This window comes from Mustela putorius, unplaced genomic scaffold (genome assembly GCF_011764305.1).
Source record: "Mustela putorius furo isolate JIRA1106 unplaced genomic scaffold, ASM1176430v1.1 tig00000174_pilon_pilon_pilon, whole genome shotgun sequence".
Classification (NCBI taxonomy): Eukaryota; Metazoa; Chordata; class Mammalia; order Carnivora; family Mustelidae; genus Mustela; species Mustela putorius.
The window spans coordinates 43,515,477-43,532,707 of NW_025421304.1; the positions used below are offsets into that span (position 1 = coordinate 43,515,477).

The 17,231-nt window shown below is 67.4% G+C and overlaps 1 protein-coding gene across 7 annotated transcripts in view; it reads right to left on the reverse strand.

The window, feature by feature from the left end:
• The window catches only part of CBFA2T3 (CBFA2/RUNX1 partner transcriptional co-repressor 3), a 79,973-nt gene that overhangs the window by 9,588 nt on the left and 53,154 nt on the right, over positions 1-17,231 (reverse strand). For 3 of the 7 annotated variants that reach the window (XM_004753806.3, XM_045076451.1, XM_045076453.1), the window contains exons 2-8: positions 14,744-14,890; positions 12,321-12,398; positions 8,005-8,243; positions 7,830-7,919; positions 3,632-3,813; positions 2,870-3,093; positions 202-287 (exon numbers count right to left, since the gene is read on the reverse strand). In XM_004753806.3, coding sequence (XP_004753863.1) covers positions 202-287; positions 2,870-3,093; positions 3,632-3,813; positions 7,830-7,919; positions 8,005-8,243; positions 12,321-12,398; positions 14,744-14,890 — 1,046 coding nt within the window. The other 4 variants (XM_045076449.1, XM_045076450.1, XM_045076447.1 and 1 more) reach the window with 3 other exon arrangements.

A 17,231-nucleotide genomic window follows, 5' to 3' on the forward strand; every position in this document is an offset into this window, starting at 1 on the left:
GAAGGGGTCCCAACGCCCCAAGCCCCCTTTCTCCCAGAGGCAGAGCTGCTCCATAGGGGCGGAGATGCGAAGGTTCTGAGGGGCTGACGGCCCAGGCAGGTACAAAGCGGGGCGCACAGGGAGCTTGTCCCCCCGCAGCCCCAGGGCCCCGCGGGCTGGGCGGAGCCCCGGGAGTCTCCGGGCGCCGCGCTGGACACTCACGTTGTTAACATGCTTCCACTCCTCTGCCCACTCCCGCTCCGTGAGCCTGTGGTCGATCACCTCCTCCTGCCGGGACCCCTGCGCCGCTGCAGGGTGCGCAGACGCTCAGTCCAGACCCCCGGCCCAGGCCCCCCAGGCCCCCCAGGCCCGCAGACCCCGCCCTCATGCCCGGCAATGGTCTTTCCTGTGTCCCTTCCCCAGTCCCAAGCCCTCCAGGCCCCGCCCCACACCGAGGCCCCGCCCAGTGCCCCAAGCCCCGCCCCTCACCCCAGGATCCGTCCTGGGGCTCGGCTTTGCCTGCCTAAAGGAAGTGAAGAGGATGAGGAGGAGGACCCTAAACACGGACCCTCTGTCCACTGCCTTGGGGGGAGGTCAAGAACAGGTCTGGCCTCTACTCCGTGTTTGGGAGGAAGAGTCGGGTCCCATCCCTCAGTCCAGGCTGGGCCACCCCTCCCCCACCTCCCTGTCTCCAAACCGAGCGTATCTCCCTCTCCCTGCTGCTGCCCGCGAAGCTGCTTCAGGCCCCACTTTGATGGCCTTGTCCCTCCTCCAAACTGTCAGGGGTCACTGGCCGCTGCCCGGCTCCAGCCCTTCTCCAGCCCATGCTGCTCTATGCCCTGGTAGCCAGCTGGACTCCTACACACCCCTCAAAGCCCAGGTCCCAGGCCCCCTCCTCAGCAGTCCTGAGCCCTTGAGAATTCATTCAGCCCCACAGGGATCTGCGTGCGAAACAGTCCTGGCTGCTGCCCAGTTCATTCTGTCCTGGGCGGGGCTGCTGAGTCTCCTGGGCCCAAGTCCAGCGGCACAAGAGGCTGGGGTCTGGCCCATGGGCTGGGTCCAAGGGGGTCCCCTGGGAGACGGAGGTCTGGGAAACCCTTGTTCCCCACAGGCTCCCAGGCCCCTTCTCCTCAGCGCTCTGTGTGCATTTCCCTACCCTGCTGACCTTCCAGGGAGTGAGAAGGCTCTCCAGAGGGGCACGGGCGGGGAGGGCCCCCCAAGGTGGCTTCTACTGTCGCTCCCATCCGACAGACGAGAACACCGAGGCTGGCTCAGGGGGTGTGACGTCCCAAGGTCGCCCAAGGTCAGCCCGAGCCTCAAGTGTGCCCTCAGCTACTGGCCGGCAGAGCGCCAGCGACTGAAACAACCCTGCCTCCCAGCGGTGGTGAGACACAGCCCTGAACCCATGCAGCAGTGCCTGCCTGTCCTCGGGCTGTCCTGACAGCTTGGAGGCTCTGGGCCGCACGCTGCTTCGGATGCTCCCGTCGCGGGGCCGCGAGCTATGCCGGTAACCCGGGGCTGGCCGGGGCTGGCTGGTCGGGGCTCTCACGGTTTAGGCCTTGTCCAGTCCCTGAGGGTCCTCTAGCCTCCCCAAACCTGAAATGCCTCTTCAAAGTGCGGCGGGAGTGAGCGTGAGAGGTGGTGGCCCAGCCTGCCGTCCCCCACCGGGCCCCGCCACCCGCGGAACCAGGGCCCGTGCCCACACCCCAACCAAAATAGTGGCTGAGATGTGCCTGACAGCTGGTGTTTATTTTTGCATTAGCAGAAGCGGGTGGGAATTAGCACCTGCCCCATGCTGTCACCTGCTGCCTGGGCCCAGGCCCTGGAAGCTTCTGCAGAGTGGGGGTGGGGAGATGGCCTTGTACAGGGCGAGGCCTCTGCTGACCCTGCCTCTGGGCCCCCCAAGGGCACCCTGGGACTCTCTGGGGCAGCTGTTTCCAGGCTGTTCCCCAGGACGCTGGGGGCCCTGGGGTGTGGGCTGGTTCTTTTCATCTCTCTTTCCTCAGCACAGAAGGGGTCAGAGAGTCAGGCAGGTAGGACAAGAAGGCTTTGGGCACATGCACTGGGTTTTCTGGGTCTCCTCGTTTGTGATGTGGGCCTGCCCTCCCGTCAGTACCAGGCCTTCCCCTGTGCCAGGCCCTGTGTGAGCTCTCCTGACGCCGGAGGGGTGGGGCGCCTGTCGGTGACGGAGGAAGAGACTGAGCCTGGGAGGTCAGCGGACGCACGGGAGGCTGCGGGGTGGGAGCTGGTGCCTCTCCGAGGCTCCCTCTGTCCCCCGAGAGCCGGGCTCTGCACGTCCCTCCTGCACGCTCTGGGATCTGGTATGTGGGCCTCACTCTCCCACTCAGAGAGCTGGACTCGCCCGGTGTCGTCGGCGGTCCTCGGAGAGGGCTCGTGAGTCTTAGGGGGGCATTTATTTTCTCTCGGGATCTTGGGCCCAGAGTGTGGGAGTCCCTGGAAGCAGGCTAACAGGGGGTCTCCTGCTGGCTGGCCGGGCCCCCAGCCTCCTGCTGCCCCTAGGGACCCACAACCCCCAGGCAGCACATCCTGTGTGTGGACCTGGCCAACGGCCAACACCTTTCTAGGTTCCCATAGAGGGAATGCCTGGTCCCAGGGGACAGGCAGCTCTGCAACCACACCCCTTCCCCCTGGGGGAGGGAGGCCCCCCCACCCATCAGGGATGTCAGACCCCCAAGACAGAGGGCTGGGAAAGATGGCCCTCACGAAGGCCAGGGGCACGCCCCACTCCATTCCGATTCTCTCCCACACCTGTTTCCTCAGCATCCTTCCTGGACAGACAAGGCCCAGAGGCATCTGCCTGTCTCTCACCGCGGCTCTGTGCCGCTCCCCAGCCTGTGCAGGCCCACACGGCCCCCCGTGCTCTGCTCACCGAGCTGCCGATGGCGCTCCCGCAGCTCCCGGGGGTCGGGGTGGCGGTAGGAGTCGCGGAAGTGGTGGGCCATGGCCATGTCCTCCAGGCGGTAGTGCGGGGGAGGCGTGGGGTGAGGCAGCCCGTTGCTGGGGCTGTAGCGCTGGGCGGGGCTCAGGGTGCACGGCCGTTTGCTGAGGTGGTCGGGGTGCAGTGGGTCACGGTCTGACCCATTGTCTTTGGTCCTGACACAAAGAGCAGGTGGGGTCACAGACCACGAACCGTGGACAGAAGCCCGGGCAGGAGGAGTGAAAGAGAGACAGGCACGGGCAGGGAGAAGGAGAAAGAGCCACAGGGCAGAGACAGATGCACAAGGAGAGAGACGAGGCCCAGCCCAGCCCCCCACTCCCCCTCCTCCTGTGGGGGTCGTGCTTCCACTGCCCGCTGGTGGCTCCTGGGGCTGCGGTCAGGGAGCCTGAGCCTCTGCTGAGGGTCTAGGAAGACAGCCATGCGTTCTCCAGCAGCCAGACAAGCGTCTGGCATTGTGACCCACCCTGAGGGCCAGCCCAGCCACCTGGAGACCTCAGGTGCCTGGACGCTCGGGTCCACCTGCAGCCCAAAGCGAAGAGCCACCTCGTTCCCAGCACACGGACTCCCTCCTGAACACTCCCTTGTCCTCCCAGGGGCCCCCCGAGTCACTGGGATGCCAAGCCCCGGACCCTGTCCCTCTGTGGCCTCCCCGGACCCCGTCCCTCTGCGGCCTCCCCCCTCGGCCCCCCCCACCTGTCAGGGGTCCTCCTCTTGCCATGCTCGTTGGTGTCCAGTAGGAGCTCCGAGGAGTCGACGGGGGAGGAGGCGTTGGCGTCCAGCAGGAGCTGCTCGTGCTGGGCGAGGTACTGGGCGGGGGTCTGCTTGGCGAGGCGGGCACAGTGCACGAGTTCCCTCTGCAGCAAGGGCAGGTTTGCCTGCGGCAGGGAGAGACGGCGGCGGTCACTGCCGACAGGGGCCAAGGCCCAAGTGTGCTCTGCTGCGCGGTCGGGAGGCTGGCAGCCAGCCCTGCTCTGGGACCCCGGGCACACTGCACGAGCTCTCTGGGGTTCCTCCAGTACAGTCTGGGAATGGGGGTGGGCACAGTGATCGAGGTGCTGGGGGGCCCTGAGCCCAGATCCTGGACCCCCAGGCTCGGTTTTCCCGCTTCGGTGAGCTTCCTCCCCTGAGGGCATCCGGAGGAAGGACTCCTAAGCAGGGCTCTGCCTTCACCCGTGGGGGCACCCAGTCAGCTGCGGTGTGGAGGGCAGAGCTGAGGCTCAGGGAGGCAAGGAAGCAGCCCCCCCCCCCCAGACCATGAGAGGAGGAGCTGGGAGCCGCGCCCTGCCTGTGCGCTCCGGACCCCGACGTGCAGCCCTGGCTCTCCCACGTCCTGCGGTGCCCTGCCCAGCCCAGCCCCGAGCAGCCTGGAACCCAGAGCACACGTGGGCCCGTGCCCACCCCACTTGCACCATCACACGCGTCCTCTCCCGCGATCCTTACAACCACCCATGACACACGTGACCACTTGGTTCCGCGTCTGTGGGTGAGGAGAGCACAGCCCACATCCGGGGGGGCACGGGACCCGGGGCAGTCCCAGCCGCTGCCGCCCCAGACCTGCTCCCACCCCCCGCCTGGCGTGGGCTGCTGGGCTGCACGTGGGCTCCTCCAACGGCACGGCGGCGGGCAGGGGACAGGCCGGACGGGGGCCCAGAGGAGGGCTGCTTGGGAGAGCCGGCAGCTCCCAGGGTTTTGCAAATACACAGGATCCCCCCAGCTTCCCCGTGGCCGGCTCTCCAGCCCCCCGTGGGCGTGTCCAACCAGACCCGATCAAGCAGCCGGCGAGGGTTTGTGAGGCAGAGCCGGCCGCCAGGCCTGTTTTCTATTTGGAGAGCTGAACAGCGGCCAGCCCGCCATCTGTCGGACACGTTAGGAGCAGGAGCTGGGAAGGCAGGTCCCGGGAGGTCTGAAGACGCCAAACACCCTCCGCTGCCTTCCCCACCCCCCACGGCCTCCCCTCAGCAGGGTGGGGACTGCTGGGGCCCCGGCTGGCCGGCTGGTCGCTGTTCAGGCCGTGGAAACATCTGGATTCCTGGCAGGCTGGGGCCAGCTGGGAGCCGGCCCGAGGGCGGAGGGCTGGTCGGGTGGGGCAGCACCTCCCAGCTCCTGGGAAGCCCCGCCACATAAGCTGCTGCATGTCAGGCTGAAGAGGGTTCAGGGGTCTCGGGGCCTGGTGGGGGTGGGGAAAGCGGAGCCACAGGCCAGAAGAACGAGGGTGGGCTGTGGGGCAGCTGGTCTCACACGTGCCTCTGGGGCAGTCATCCCCGTTGTGTTCCCAGGGCCCCGGTCACAGGGGAGACCCAGCCCCGATGTCGACAGGCTGAGCTCGTCACCAGAGCCCCGTGAACACCAACAACTGCAGGAAGGCCCCGAAGCCCCTTCTTCACAGGCGGGAACTCAGGCCAAAGGGAAATCAATGTTTGCACGGACACGTGCGACTGTGGGCCTGGCTGAACCGGGCCCCCCGTCTCATGAGGGCTTGTGTTGCTTCTGTGGCCCGTCCAGGGCTTTCCCTGCTGCCTACGCGGCTGGGGTGCTACGGGCCCGGCGATCAGGCCACCCCGCCTCCGCCTCGGGACCCTGGGGCCCCCCCAGGGCCCCCCCCCCAGCGGGGCCGTGCGAAGCTGCCTGTTCTCCCGGCCTCAGGCAGTCCTGCCCCAGTGAGGGTTACTGGGGGAGAGGCCGAGACCCCAGCTCTGGGCTCTGAGCCAGGCCCGCGACAGTTCCTGCCTCTTCGGCAGGCGATAAGACACCTGTGACAGCTCGTGCCCCACGGTGGGCCTGGTGGGTGGTGAATCCGTGGGAAGAGGCTCCCCACCTCCAGCCCAGGTCCCAGACGGGAAATCAGGGTCGTGCACCCCCACAGTGCCGTGTTCTCAAGTGGCTGGGGCTTCCGCTGGAGTGGCGTGGGGGCAGGACCTGGGGGGCTCGGCCTGCAGACAGAACTGGCTGCACCCTGGAGCTCCAGGTGAGGGAGACAGACTCTGTGTCCTTAACGGCGTGCTGGCCCCGAGCCCTGGGGTTGGGGGGGGGGCGACAGGCACAGACAGTGGCTGCCTGGTGACCATGAGAGCAGTCTTGGTGTGAGAGCCCCGGGAGCCCTTCAAGGGGACAGAGCCAGAGGGCACCGTCACAGCTGGTGCTGGGCCCTGGTGTGACCCGCCTGGTGCCACATTGAGGGGACTTTGGGTGGACCCTGTGTGGGGCGGCGGGGCCGGGGGCGGGGGGCCAGGGGCCTGGCTGGGCCCAGAGCAGGGGCCCCCGGATGTGCCCCGCTCCTCCCGCCAACGAGGGCAGCTGCACAGACTGCAACATCTGCTGTAAATATTTGATCTGACGGATAAGCAGGCGCCCTGTGTCCCCAAAGATGGAGAGCGTGGGTCAGAGGCAGGGCAGGGCAGGGCAGGGCAGGGCTCCTGACGACTGGCGGACGACGGCCGGATGGGCCCAAATGTTGGCGCTGCCGCAGGCGTCCGGCCCAGGGTGTGAGCCCAGCAGGGTGTGGGCGGGAGGGCAGGAAGCAGGGGCGAGGGGACGGGCGTGGGGCGGGACCCAGGGTCCTCTTGACAGGGACTGCAGGGACTGCGGTGCCAGCCCAGGGCGTCTGATGGCCCCGGGGCGTCCGGACTGCAGCTCTCTACAGTGGGGACCTGCGAGCCAAGAACGGTGGGGGGTCCTGTGCCGTCCGCTCACAGGGCTGCGGTGGGGGCGGGGTCAGCAGGGGTGCGGGGAAGAGCTTTCTAAGCAGGCCTCGTCCACAGACGTTGACGTGCCCCGATGAGGACGCCCCCATGAAGCGAGCATCTGCCGCCTTCCCAATGGCAATGGGGCCACGTCCATGGCACGTTTGCAGAAACTAAGTCCGAGGGGCTGAGCTAGCTTGGCCCAGGCCAACAGCAGCGGCTCAGGGGCGGGGCTCAAAGGCAGGAGCATCTGCCCTCCTCTGTCCTCAAGACCCTGGAAGGCAGCCCTGGCCAGGGCCCGCTGCGCTGGTGAGCAGGGCCTGGGGAGACGGCAGCGCCTAAGTGAGCTCTGGGACCACCAGAGGGGCTCAGAAGTAAAGTGTCACAGGGTCACATGCATTTGGGAAGCATTTCACCTCTGCCCTCTCCAGAGACACAAGGCCCTCCTGCTGGAGAGAAGGCCCTGAGAAGTCCCGCAAGGAGAAAACGGCCACGGGCTGTAGCACTACGCTTGTCCTACTTTGTATGGGCTCGGCCCCTTGTCACAAGGCAGATTCCGGCCCCGGGGCTCTGGGCTGGGGCCCAGGAAGCTCCATGGCTCACAGCCCTCACAGTACTGCTGCAGTCGGCCTGCCACTACCCTTCCCTGCGCCGAGGCCCTGGTCCCCTGACGACCCTCCCCGTCTGGCCACACGGCCCTCATTCTGACACCACCCGTCTGTCCGTCAGCCCATCCCTCCATCTGTCCCGGTCACTCTCCCCTCCATCTGCTCCAGCCTCACAGCAAACACAGGAGACACATCCCTGCCTTGGGCCGCGGGGCGTGTAGTCCCTGCTGGTCTGTGCCCTGTGGCCCACCGGCCCCCTCCCTCATCCTCCTCACCCCTGCTGATCTGTAGCTGGCTGGCTGGCTCAGCTCCCTCACACCGCGTCCCCAGGCCTCCTGCGGGCCACCGGGCGCACAGCAGGTGCTGCGGGGAGGAGGGGTGCGTTTGGCCACGGCGGAGCGGGGGGGCAGGGTCTCGGAGCCCTGGGGCTGGAGGAGCTGGTCTGCAGCCACAACGCGGAGGAGTCGGGCCTGGCTGGTCAGTGCTGTTCCCACACAGGAGCCCGTGGGGTGGGCCGAGCGCGGTGCCTGGTCACAGCAGGCGGGGGACAGACACGGGACGGCGCGGGGGCCCCGCCGCTGGGGGACGGGGACGCGGGCTCACCTTCAGGAAGGGGATGACGAAGGGACGCAGAGGGAAGTTGGTGGCCTCCTGAAGCTTGGAATGGAACTCCTCGATGGTAAGCGTGGCGTTCTGGGCGAGGAGACACGGCCACAGTCAGCCCGAGCCCCGCGGCACGGCCCCGCAGCCCGCCGGCCCTGCCGGCCGCCCCACTCACCACGAGCCCCAGCACCAGCGTGCGCACGCGCTCCCCGATCTCCGGGGAGATGTCGGTGCCGAACTGCTGCAGGGTGGTGAGGAAACGCTTCAGCTTGCTGAGCTGCCGCGCCCCGCAGGCCGGGGGCAGGTGCTGCGTGGACAGCGAGGCCGTGGACGAGGTGGCCGGGCCATTGCTGAAGCCGCTGGGCGTGGACGGAGCCCCGTTGACGGCCGTGGGTGAGTGACCACCGTTCATCACTGCAGGAGGGAGAGGTGGACTGAAGACGCGGGGGGGCCGCAGGGCCAGAGCCCGCAGCGGGGGCATGGGGGCACTGGACACCCCGCACAGATGGGCAAGCGGGCCCAGGTCAGCAGTGGGTGGGCCTGGGCAGGCGTGGTTCCCTGACTGCACCAGGCCTCTGGCCTTGCTCTGGGCTGCATGGCCAGGCCCTCCACAGCCGGGGGTGCACCACACCAGGACCCCCGCCAGGCTGCTCAGGGGTCTGCTGGGAGCGGGCAGAGAGGCTTCTCCCCCACAAGGGACCTGCAGACCTCTATCCCCATTCAGGGGATCAGGGGCTCACCATTCCAGAAAGGCCATGACCCTCACCTCGGCCATGACCGCCCAAGTGGTGCCCCGTGGCCTCCACAGGCCCCATCACTTGGGCTGACAGGGCTTGTGGGGGCACAGAGGGGCCTGGACACCCTGCACGGGTAGGGCTGGATCCTGGCCCGGAGGCTGCAGGTGGGCCGCTGTCTGGGGCTGCCACACCCCGGAGGTGAATGTGCGGGAGCCTCGGGCTGTGCAGGCCGCTGTCTGGGGCTGCGACACCCCGGACCGGAGGCCGCTGTGATGAGTGCGCCGGGTCAGGGGAGGGTCAGGGGAGTGGCACCGGCGGTCCCCATGGCCCCAACACTGGGGGCAGTGTTCCAGGACGGTGGACACCTGGGTCACTGTGCCATGTCCTGAGACAAGACCTCACTCCTCAGCTTTGAGGGACAGAGGGAAAGGCTGAGCCTGAGCCCGGCCGGCCTGCACCCCGCTTCCCGGCCTCAGAGTCTGACCGCAATGACCAGGGCCTGCAGAGATGGCAGAGAGCATGGGCTGCTGGGGCCCGTGGGGACGGTGGCAGGGGCTCCAGATGTGGGAGGGGACGGACACGTCTGGGTTCCTGAGGCTTGTCTGATACGCCCAGCGGTCACTCACACCTTGTCCCCTCTGGCAACTACTCAGGGCAGCCCCCGGCCCCTGATCCCCGTTCCCTGACACGTACGCTCCGTTCCCCGCCCCGCGCCCCGCCTCAGCATCCTTGCCCGCTCTCCCATGCACACGCACTCGTGTCTGTACACAGCTGCGCGTGTGCCCTACACGCGGACGTGCCCATGTCCTCTCAGGCCCGCGTGCACACACAGACACGTGCACACAAGGGGACACGGGTGCTCGTGCACACACGCAGGCACACACACGTGTGCACGGACATACACACGCGGACACACGCGCACCCGTCACACGTGTACTCACACAGGCACACGCACACACACACACAGCCCCGCACGCGAGAGCACCCACGTGCCCAGCACAGAGCCCTGCGCCCCCGCGTGCAGTGCCGTCCTGAGGGCCCCACCCGCCCGCCCTTCCCGCTGGGCTGTGCACGAAGCCGGAGCCGGGGAGTTGGGGGGGGTGCTCAGGGCCACTGCTCCCTTGGGACAGACTGTCTCAGGGCTCTGGCCCCTCCAGGGGCCTCTGGCTGAGGCCCAGCAGCCGGAGAGCGTGCGACGGGGGACAGGAGCTCCTTTCTAGGGGCCAGGGTGGGGATGCCACCAGGGTCGGCTCTGTGAGTGGCTGTTCCTGAGCACCCGGCACGTCCGCTGGCCGGGGCCATGGGGGTGGGGGTTCCGCTCCGGACCACGGCTGCCCAGCCCATCCTCATCGGGCCCGGGCAGTGTCCTCTGCAGATGCTCTCGGCCTCACCTGGCCCGGAGGCTCGGGCTCACATGCCAGCCACCTCCCCGGGCCTCGGCCTTCCCCCAGCTGTGGCTTTCCCGGGTCCACGTCACCCCCCCCACCTGCCCTGCAGGGCTGGGGGACATGGCTCCCCCCGAGTTCGGCCCAGGCCTGCACTCTCCCCTGGGCCCATGCCTGCCCGCCCCCAAGCCCGCTAGCCCTCGGTTAACCCGGAGGCTGCTGTCGGCGGGCCTGGCCCCACAGACACTGCTCACACCTCCCTCCACGCCGGCCTCCTCCCCCAGACCCGCTGGCCAGAGACACTTGCAAATGTCAATCCGTGAGTCCCTGAGTGGGCCAGGAGGTCCCCAGTCCACAGGTGGCCAGGACCACGCACACTCCATGCACTTCCCCAGAACGCCTGCCCCCGGCGGGTTGACCCCCGCACACCATAGGCCCTCAGCGGCAGACACACTGGGCCTTGCCCTCGTGGCTGGGAGGGGGCATCCTGCCCGCGGCCTCACCTCTGCCGGGGAGGTGCCAGTGGGGGCCTGGACTCCATTTCTTCATTTGCAAGTGGCCCTTGGCCTGACCTGGCCTGACCCGGAGGACGGGGGTCAGTCCCCTTCCCCTCCACGGTTCCTGGGTTGTGGCCTCGGCTGTCCTACCGCCGGGAGGAGCGGGAAGGCTTGGCCCTGACGGCTCCCGTGTGGGGGGCCCCTCGTCAGTAACGGGCCGCCGCTCAGCAGGAGTTTGGAAGGCACTGCCCGGTCGGCGTGCACCCCCTCCTGTCCCCATATGGGGCCTGCGTGCTGGCGTCAGCCGTCCCCTCCCCAGGAGACACCCACAGTCGAAGCCCGTTCGCCCCCTGGTCTGAACGGCCTCAGGGGCACCTTCCGGGCCTCGAGGGGACACACCAGCCCCCCTGGGCCCCTCGCTTCTGCGATGGGCAGTGAACGCCGGACACAGGCAGGAAGCATCCCCGCCCTCACCTTCTCCGAGGTGCTGTCCGGAGGACCTTCCGGAAGAGCAGGGGACCCCACTGCTGGGCCCGTTTTCTCTCTCCCTGATGGCTGCAGCTGATACCCTGGTCGAGAGTGATGACAGCCGCCGGCCGTCCCCACGCCCCGGCCAGGAGAGGGCTCTGCTGGCCCAGGGAGCTCACGCCACAAGGACCCGATTCCTTGCAGCAGAGCTGGGCCATCACCTGGGGTCTGGAACTTCCCGAGGCCTCTGAGACCAGCGGCTTTCTCTACCTCCTGGGCCCCCACACGGCCCGGCCTGGCCCTGACCCCCCTGCAGCTCTCTTACCAGCTTGCCCTCGGCGCCTGGGTCCTCCCGGTGGCCTGCTTGCCCTCGGCGCCTGTGTTCCCTCCCGCGGGCTCCTGGGCAGTCTCAGCAACTTGCTAAAGAGACGCCGAAAATAACCCCCGGCCACAAGCGCTTTCATTCCCACAACAGGTGTGTTACTAAGTTAGACCGCACACGTGTCCCCGGCTGGGGTTTGGGGGCACACGCGAGCACCCCTGTGGCTCCCCTGGCCCTGGGGCCTGGGCGGGGGTCGCGCTGGGACATGGAACCCACAAGCAGCCCCTCCTGCCAGCCCCTCTCCCGTCAGCACAGCGGCTCCTGGGACACACTGGGCCCCGAGGCTGGACCCAGCACACAACGATGACAGCAGGACGATGGCCTCCTGGGAGGTAAACAGTGCAGGACCGTTATGTCACTCCTGATCACAGCCCGGGGCTCCACGGGGCCGCCCCGGGCCAAGCAGCCCCCTGACCTAGAGTTGGGCCTGACCTGAGCATGGCCCTTAAGTGTTTCCTGCCACAGGCATCAGCAGGGTCCCACGACAACGGCAGAAACATCCACTGGCCACCAAGCGCCCAGCGTGTCCCAGACCCCATGTGAGACCAGCCGCATCTCACGGCTCCTTGTAATTGCCGGTGGCACTGGGTGCTGGGCTGACCACCGTTTCACAGGTGGAGAAGCAGGTGCCGCACCAGCTGGCGGGGCGGGGAGGAGGGGTTGTGGGCGCTGGGGCTGAGCGACCAACTTGCTGTTGACAGGATCTCACAGATCCCACAGGATCTGAGCCTGCCTTATTCTCCCTGTCCTGTGGCTGGAGGAAAGGGAGCCCAGAGAGGCCCCCCACCTGCCACACAGCCCGTGAGTGCAGGGCTGTGGACGCGGGTCTGACTCGGGGCGCTACGCTCTGCCCTCCTGGGCCTGCCCCTAACCCCCTCCTGTCTAAGGGAGGCAGGGCTCACGAACACAGCAGACACAGCGATAACGGGTGCAGGCTGTGGGGGCACTGCCGCGGCCTTCCCAGAGCAGAGCATGCTGGACCAGCACCTCCCAGGGGCCACAGTTTTTGTTATTTTACTTACAGAGACAGACCATAGACCATTTTAAGCAGCCATGAAAACGGCCGGGGGGCAAGGACATCGGGGGCCCGTCCTCTCGATCTGTAAGCAAAATAAGAAAAACACGCTGTCAGGAAAGAGCAGGCCGGGGAGGTTCGCGGGGGTGGGCAAGGCCACCTCCGAGGGCGCCCGCGGCCCGCCCCTCGCCTCTGCCTCTCCCTGCAGCTCTGGGGCTGGGACTCTGTCAGTCCAGTCCCTTCTCTGGGGCTCACTTCCTCCACCGTGAAATAATGGGGGTGTACTGGGGGGTCTTAGGGCCATTTCTTGTGGGATCTTCAGAGCTCGCCAGCACTGTGTCATCTCCAACAGCATGGGTGGGACGCTAGGATCCTGAAAAGCTCTCTTCCTGGAAGGTGCCCAGTGACCCTGCTTGGACCGTCCTCAAGGGACCCGAAGCCCAAGCTGATAGGGCATGAGGTCTGTTGGCAGACAAGCCAGTTCGAAAACAAGGCCCAGGACCGAGCCACTGTGCAGGGGGAAACACCAGCAGGCAGAGATATGATCTGTCCCAGCTGGAGTTATTTGGCACGAGGCGCGGCAAGATGGGCTGGAACACTGCAGACAGGCACAGAGCCCCCTGTCACAGGCGGTAATCAAGAAAGGACGGGCCTCTGAGGGTATCCTGAGCCATCTCAGCCATCCTGACCACTGCCACAGACATACCGCAGCTTCCACTCCAGGATGAGTTTGTGCCCAGACGGTCATCAGTCAAGGGAAACCACAGCCCTCAGGCTATGGCTCAAGGTCAGTCTGGCCAGCATGGCTCCCAGGCCCCCGCCCCCAGCAGCCAGGGCCACGGTGCAGTTAACCAGGGCTTTCAGGGAGTTCCACGGGTGAGGGCACAACACCGAGGCCCCTTGGAGGTGGCCAGGGGCCCAGAAGCACACCCCAGCAGGCCGGAGACATCCAAGTGCTAGCCACCAGCCTCTCGTGACCTCCATGCTCCAGATGGAGCCAGAAATGTGATCCCATGGTGTCCTGGGGTGTGCGGGGGACAGAATGGCCGGGAGGGACCCTGAGCTACACATGGGACCCACCCCTGCCCCCAATCTGGAACATCTGGTTCCCAGACCAGTGCTTTTGGGAACATGGGTCCTGAACCAAGAAGGAAAGTAGGCCGAGGGCGACGTGCCTTTCATACTTGGGCAACCGGCTCCCAGCCCTCGGTCATGCCGGCAGACAGCCTGCTGCCTTCTCTGCCGGGAACCGGACACTGGAGGATGGGTTCGTCATTTTAGGTGGAGGGCCCATGGCCTTGTGTCTTGGGAGCTCCTAGTGACGGTTAAAGCCAGCGTCCTACAGACAAGGGGCCAAGCCTGGCCTTGAACTTGGGCTACCTGACCACTGAAAGCAGCACCTTTCTCCAGATGTAGGCTGGGTCCGGCCAAGCCCCCAGGGACCCTGGCTGCCTGCCCTCGGATGACAGGGGAGGCAGGAGCTGGGCCCTGCCATGTGGCCTGGGCTCTGGGCTGACAGAGGAGTGTCCGAGGAAGCCATATCCACCATCATGCTGAGGCACTCGAGGCTCCCTTCCCAGAGATGAGCTTTGCTTGGATTTCAAACGTGGGGAAGCATTCCCAGGTGTGGGGCTTCCTGGCCTCGGGACGTGGGGGGCAAAGATGCCATGTGGACTCTCTCCACTGCCCACCAGAAATGGTTAGGACGCACTGCTAAGCCTCTAATCTTGGGGGGCACGGGATACCATACCCCCATCGGCCAATTCCCCCATCGGGCCAAGGCTAACGTCTCCTTCCCAAACACTCAGGACCCCAAAGTCATGGAGTCACTGAATTTTCTGGCTCGAAGGAACAGGTCCGCAGTGGTGTCTGTGGACTGTGGAAGGCTTCCCCGTGACGCCGTGTGTGCCCCGAGGCTGAGCCCAGATCAGTCCTGGGCCAGAGAGATGCTGGCCTCCCCGATGTCCCTGGCAGCACAGGCTCCGGCTGACCCCAGGTCCTGAGCAACCCCCACCCCCACGGCAGCTGCAGAGCCCCTCTGACGGACCCCGGCCCTCGAGAAAGCTGCTGTGCGCTAGTAGGGATCTCCCTGTCCCTCTCTGGCCTCCAACACTCCCCGGGTGAGAACTTGCCTTAACTCACTTGTCCTCACAGGGGTTCCGTGAGGCAGGGACAGGGGCCAGCGCTGCATCGTGGCCGAGGACTCCAGGTCCAGAGAGCTCTAGTCGCTTGCCCCAGGCCAAACAGCCACAAAGCAGGAGAGCCAGGATGTGAACCTCCAGGCTCCGGTTGGGACCGTCCCTTTCAAGGGTCCAGCGGTGGGCGTTTATGGGCTTGGGGTGGCGGTGCCCCCGTCACCCGCCGGACGAGCCTCACGCAGCTCCAGGGGTTCAGCTCAGCCCACCCGGTGCCCCAGCCCTGGTCACTCACTTGTGTGTGGTGGGAAGGAGGGGAGCCGGGTGGGCCCCTGGGCCGCGGCAGGCGGTGGGGGCAGCATGCTGGGGGGTGTGGAGCGAGGCTGCGTCTTCACCTCGGCCGGCGAGTCAGGCATCCTTCCTGTCTCGTCCTTCCTGTCCACTGCGGGGGCCGTGGGGGGGACAAAGAGAGGCAGGGTGAAGCGGGCTGACAGGACACGAGGCACCCACGCCGGGTGAGGACTGGCACTGCTGGTTCCCCGGGGGACGTCTGGCTCTGCGTGCAGCCGGGCCCCATCCCAGGCCCCAGTGGGCAGCAGATAAGCCTCAGCTGTGCTCCCCGGGGCTGGCTTCCCACCCACTGGGCTCAGAGGGCGGGCGAGGGCGGCCGTTTCAGGTGGGCTGGAGGGTGGAGCCGGGAGAATCCGGGCCGTCGGAACGGGACTGGGGTCCTTCGGGGGCTGTTTCTGGGGGGGCTGGTGTGGACTCCCCTGCAGATCAGGGGGCAGGTGGCCCCCATCCCCGGCAGCGGCTACCAGACACAGCCTCTGTCCACACGCCCCGGAGGGCCTGAGGTCTGGGGGAGGCCGGAGCACCTGTGTCCCTAACACGCTCCCTGGTGTGGGGCTGCAGGTGGTCCCCCTCCGGAGGAACCATGGCTCCCAGGGCCCTGCCAGCTCTCAGGCATCACGTCTTGGCGCGGTGGGGGGGCCCTTCCCAGGAAGGCCTGGGGGGCAGGGCCTCTGCCGTGGCAAACCCTTATATGAGCCCTTGGCAGCCTGGGTGATTCCTGGGCCTGACCAGGCGACAGACACTGTCAATTCCACATTGTTCCAGGCTTGGTCACTCGGTTTGTGGCCCACGGTGGGGCACGTGCCTCCCACGTTGTCAACATTCCCATGTGGTCCACGGTGGCTGTGGAGCCGCGACGTACCAGGGCCTGGGGGGCTCCGAGCCCCAGGCCCCCACAAAGCAGGGCCTCCGGGGGAAGCTGACCAACTGTACAAAGCCTGAGCCCGTAGCCAGCCATGGCCGCAGCTGGAGGACGGCAGGCCCTGGGCCTCACTCTCTGTCTTGACTCGGGGCAGCCAGCGCCCGGGCAGGGCCAAATACCACAGCAGGCTTGCAGGGAACGCGGGGTGGCCCAGCGGCTCGAGGCCATCAGGGTGGGCGTCCTCTGCCCGCTACGGAAGGACAGCCCGTGCTGCCCCAGGTGCGGCCCCGAGTTCACCCTGCTAACACCGGGGGGTGTTGCCAGGGGCCCGGGCGGCCCACCTGTAGGCTGTCCCTGTGTGACTACACCTCGCCTGCCCTCCGCGTCTCCCCGTTCTCTCCCGGGGGCCCCGCAGGCCCAGGACGCACATGTGCAAACGGGGCGGCGAGCCTCTGTGGCTGGAGATGAATCATGGCGACAGATGGCATTACTGCCTCCCCCCCCACTGTACAGAGCGGAGATGCCCCTTGTCCACCCGCCCGGTGGGCTCTGACAGCCCTCTGCGCTGCGGGCCCGAGGGCTGGCCGTGAGGACGCCCCTCCCTGCGAGGCCCCCCCGGGGCAGGGAAGCAGCCGGTCATTAGCAGCCCCCCGGGCCACGCCGCACCTGCTGTCCTCAGCTGCAGCCACGGCCCTCCCTCCTGCCAGGCGCCCTGCCCCCTGCGGCCTGTCAGGGAGCTGATGGCTGGGCACACGTGCACCGCAGCTGTGGGCGCCCGTCAACGCCGGGCCTGGAGGCACGGCCGGCCGCCAGCCCCTGGTGACAACCAAAGAAGGCAAACGTGGCCGGCCCCTGTGAGCCCTGGGCCACCTTTGCAGGGAGCAGACGTGGCCCAGCCAGCCCTGGGAAGGACCGGGCATCCCGGGACAGCCAGTCCCCCGGGCCAACCTGGGTGTGCGTGTTTCAGACACGTGGCCGGCCCTTCCCCGCTGGGGGCTTCGTCCCAGCCCGGCCGCTGAGGACGAACCGTGTGGAGAGGGCGGAGGAAACCAGCAGGCCCACCGCCCGCCCCTTCCACAGCCGGTGGGGGGACCGCGGGCGCCAAGGCCAACACTGCAGGGCCCTCGGAGAATCCGGTTGGTGGGCACACTCTGCCAAGGGCCGCCCGCTGAGCCCCAAGGAGGGAACCGGCCGTGCCCACTGGCGCCCCCGACCTCCTTTGGCAGAAAGGGAAGGCGAGGCTGCTGGTTCCCTGAGCAGACACGCCCGCTCCCGGCCCCCCCACCGTCCCAGCTCCCGGTTCTGGCAGAGGCGCTGGGGGCGGGGGTTCCGTCGCCAGCCCTGGGTCCCAGGCACCGAGCAGCGCCGTGTCTGCCGTGGTCACTCAGCGGGGGCGGGCGCGCCTCCATGGGGGCCCGTGGGTCTGTGAGCCGTGTGGCCTCAGGGCACCCTGTTCTCCCAGAGGCGGCCCTGGGTGGGGTGCAGACCGAGGCTGCAGGGTGGAGTGGGGGTGGCGGCCTCACGTCCCAGGGTCACCCTGTGGGACCTCCTGAGTCCCTTGTGTCTTGGG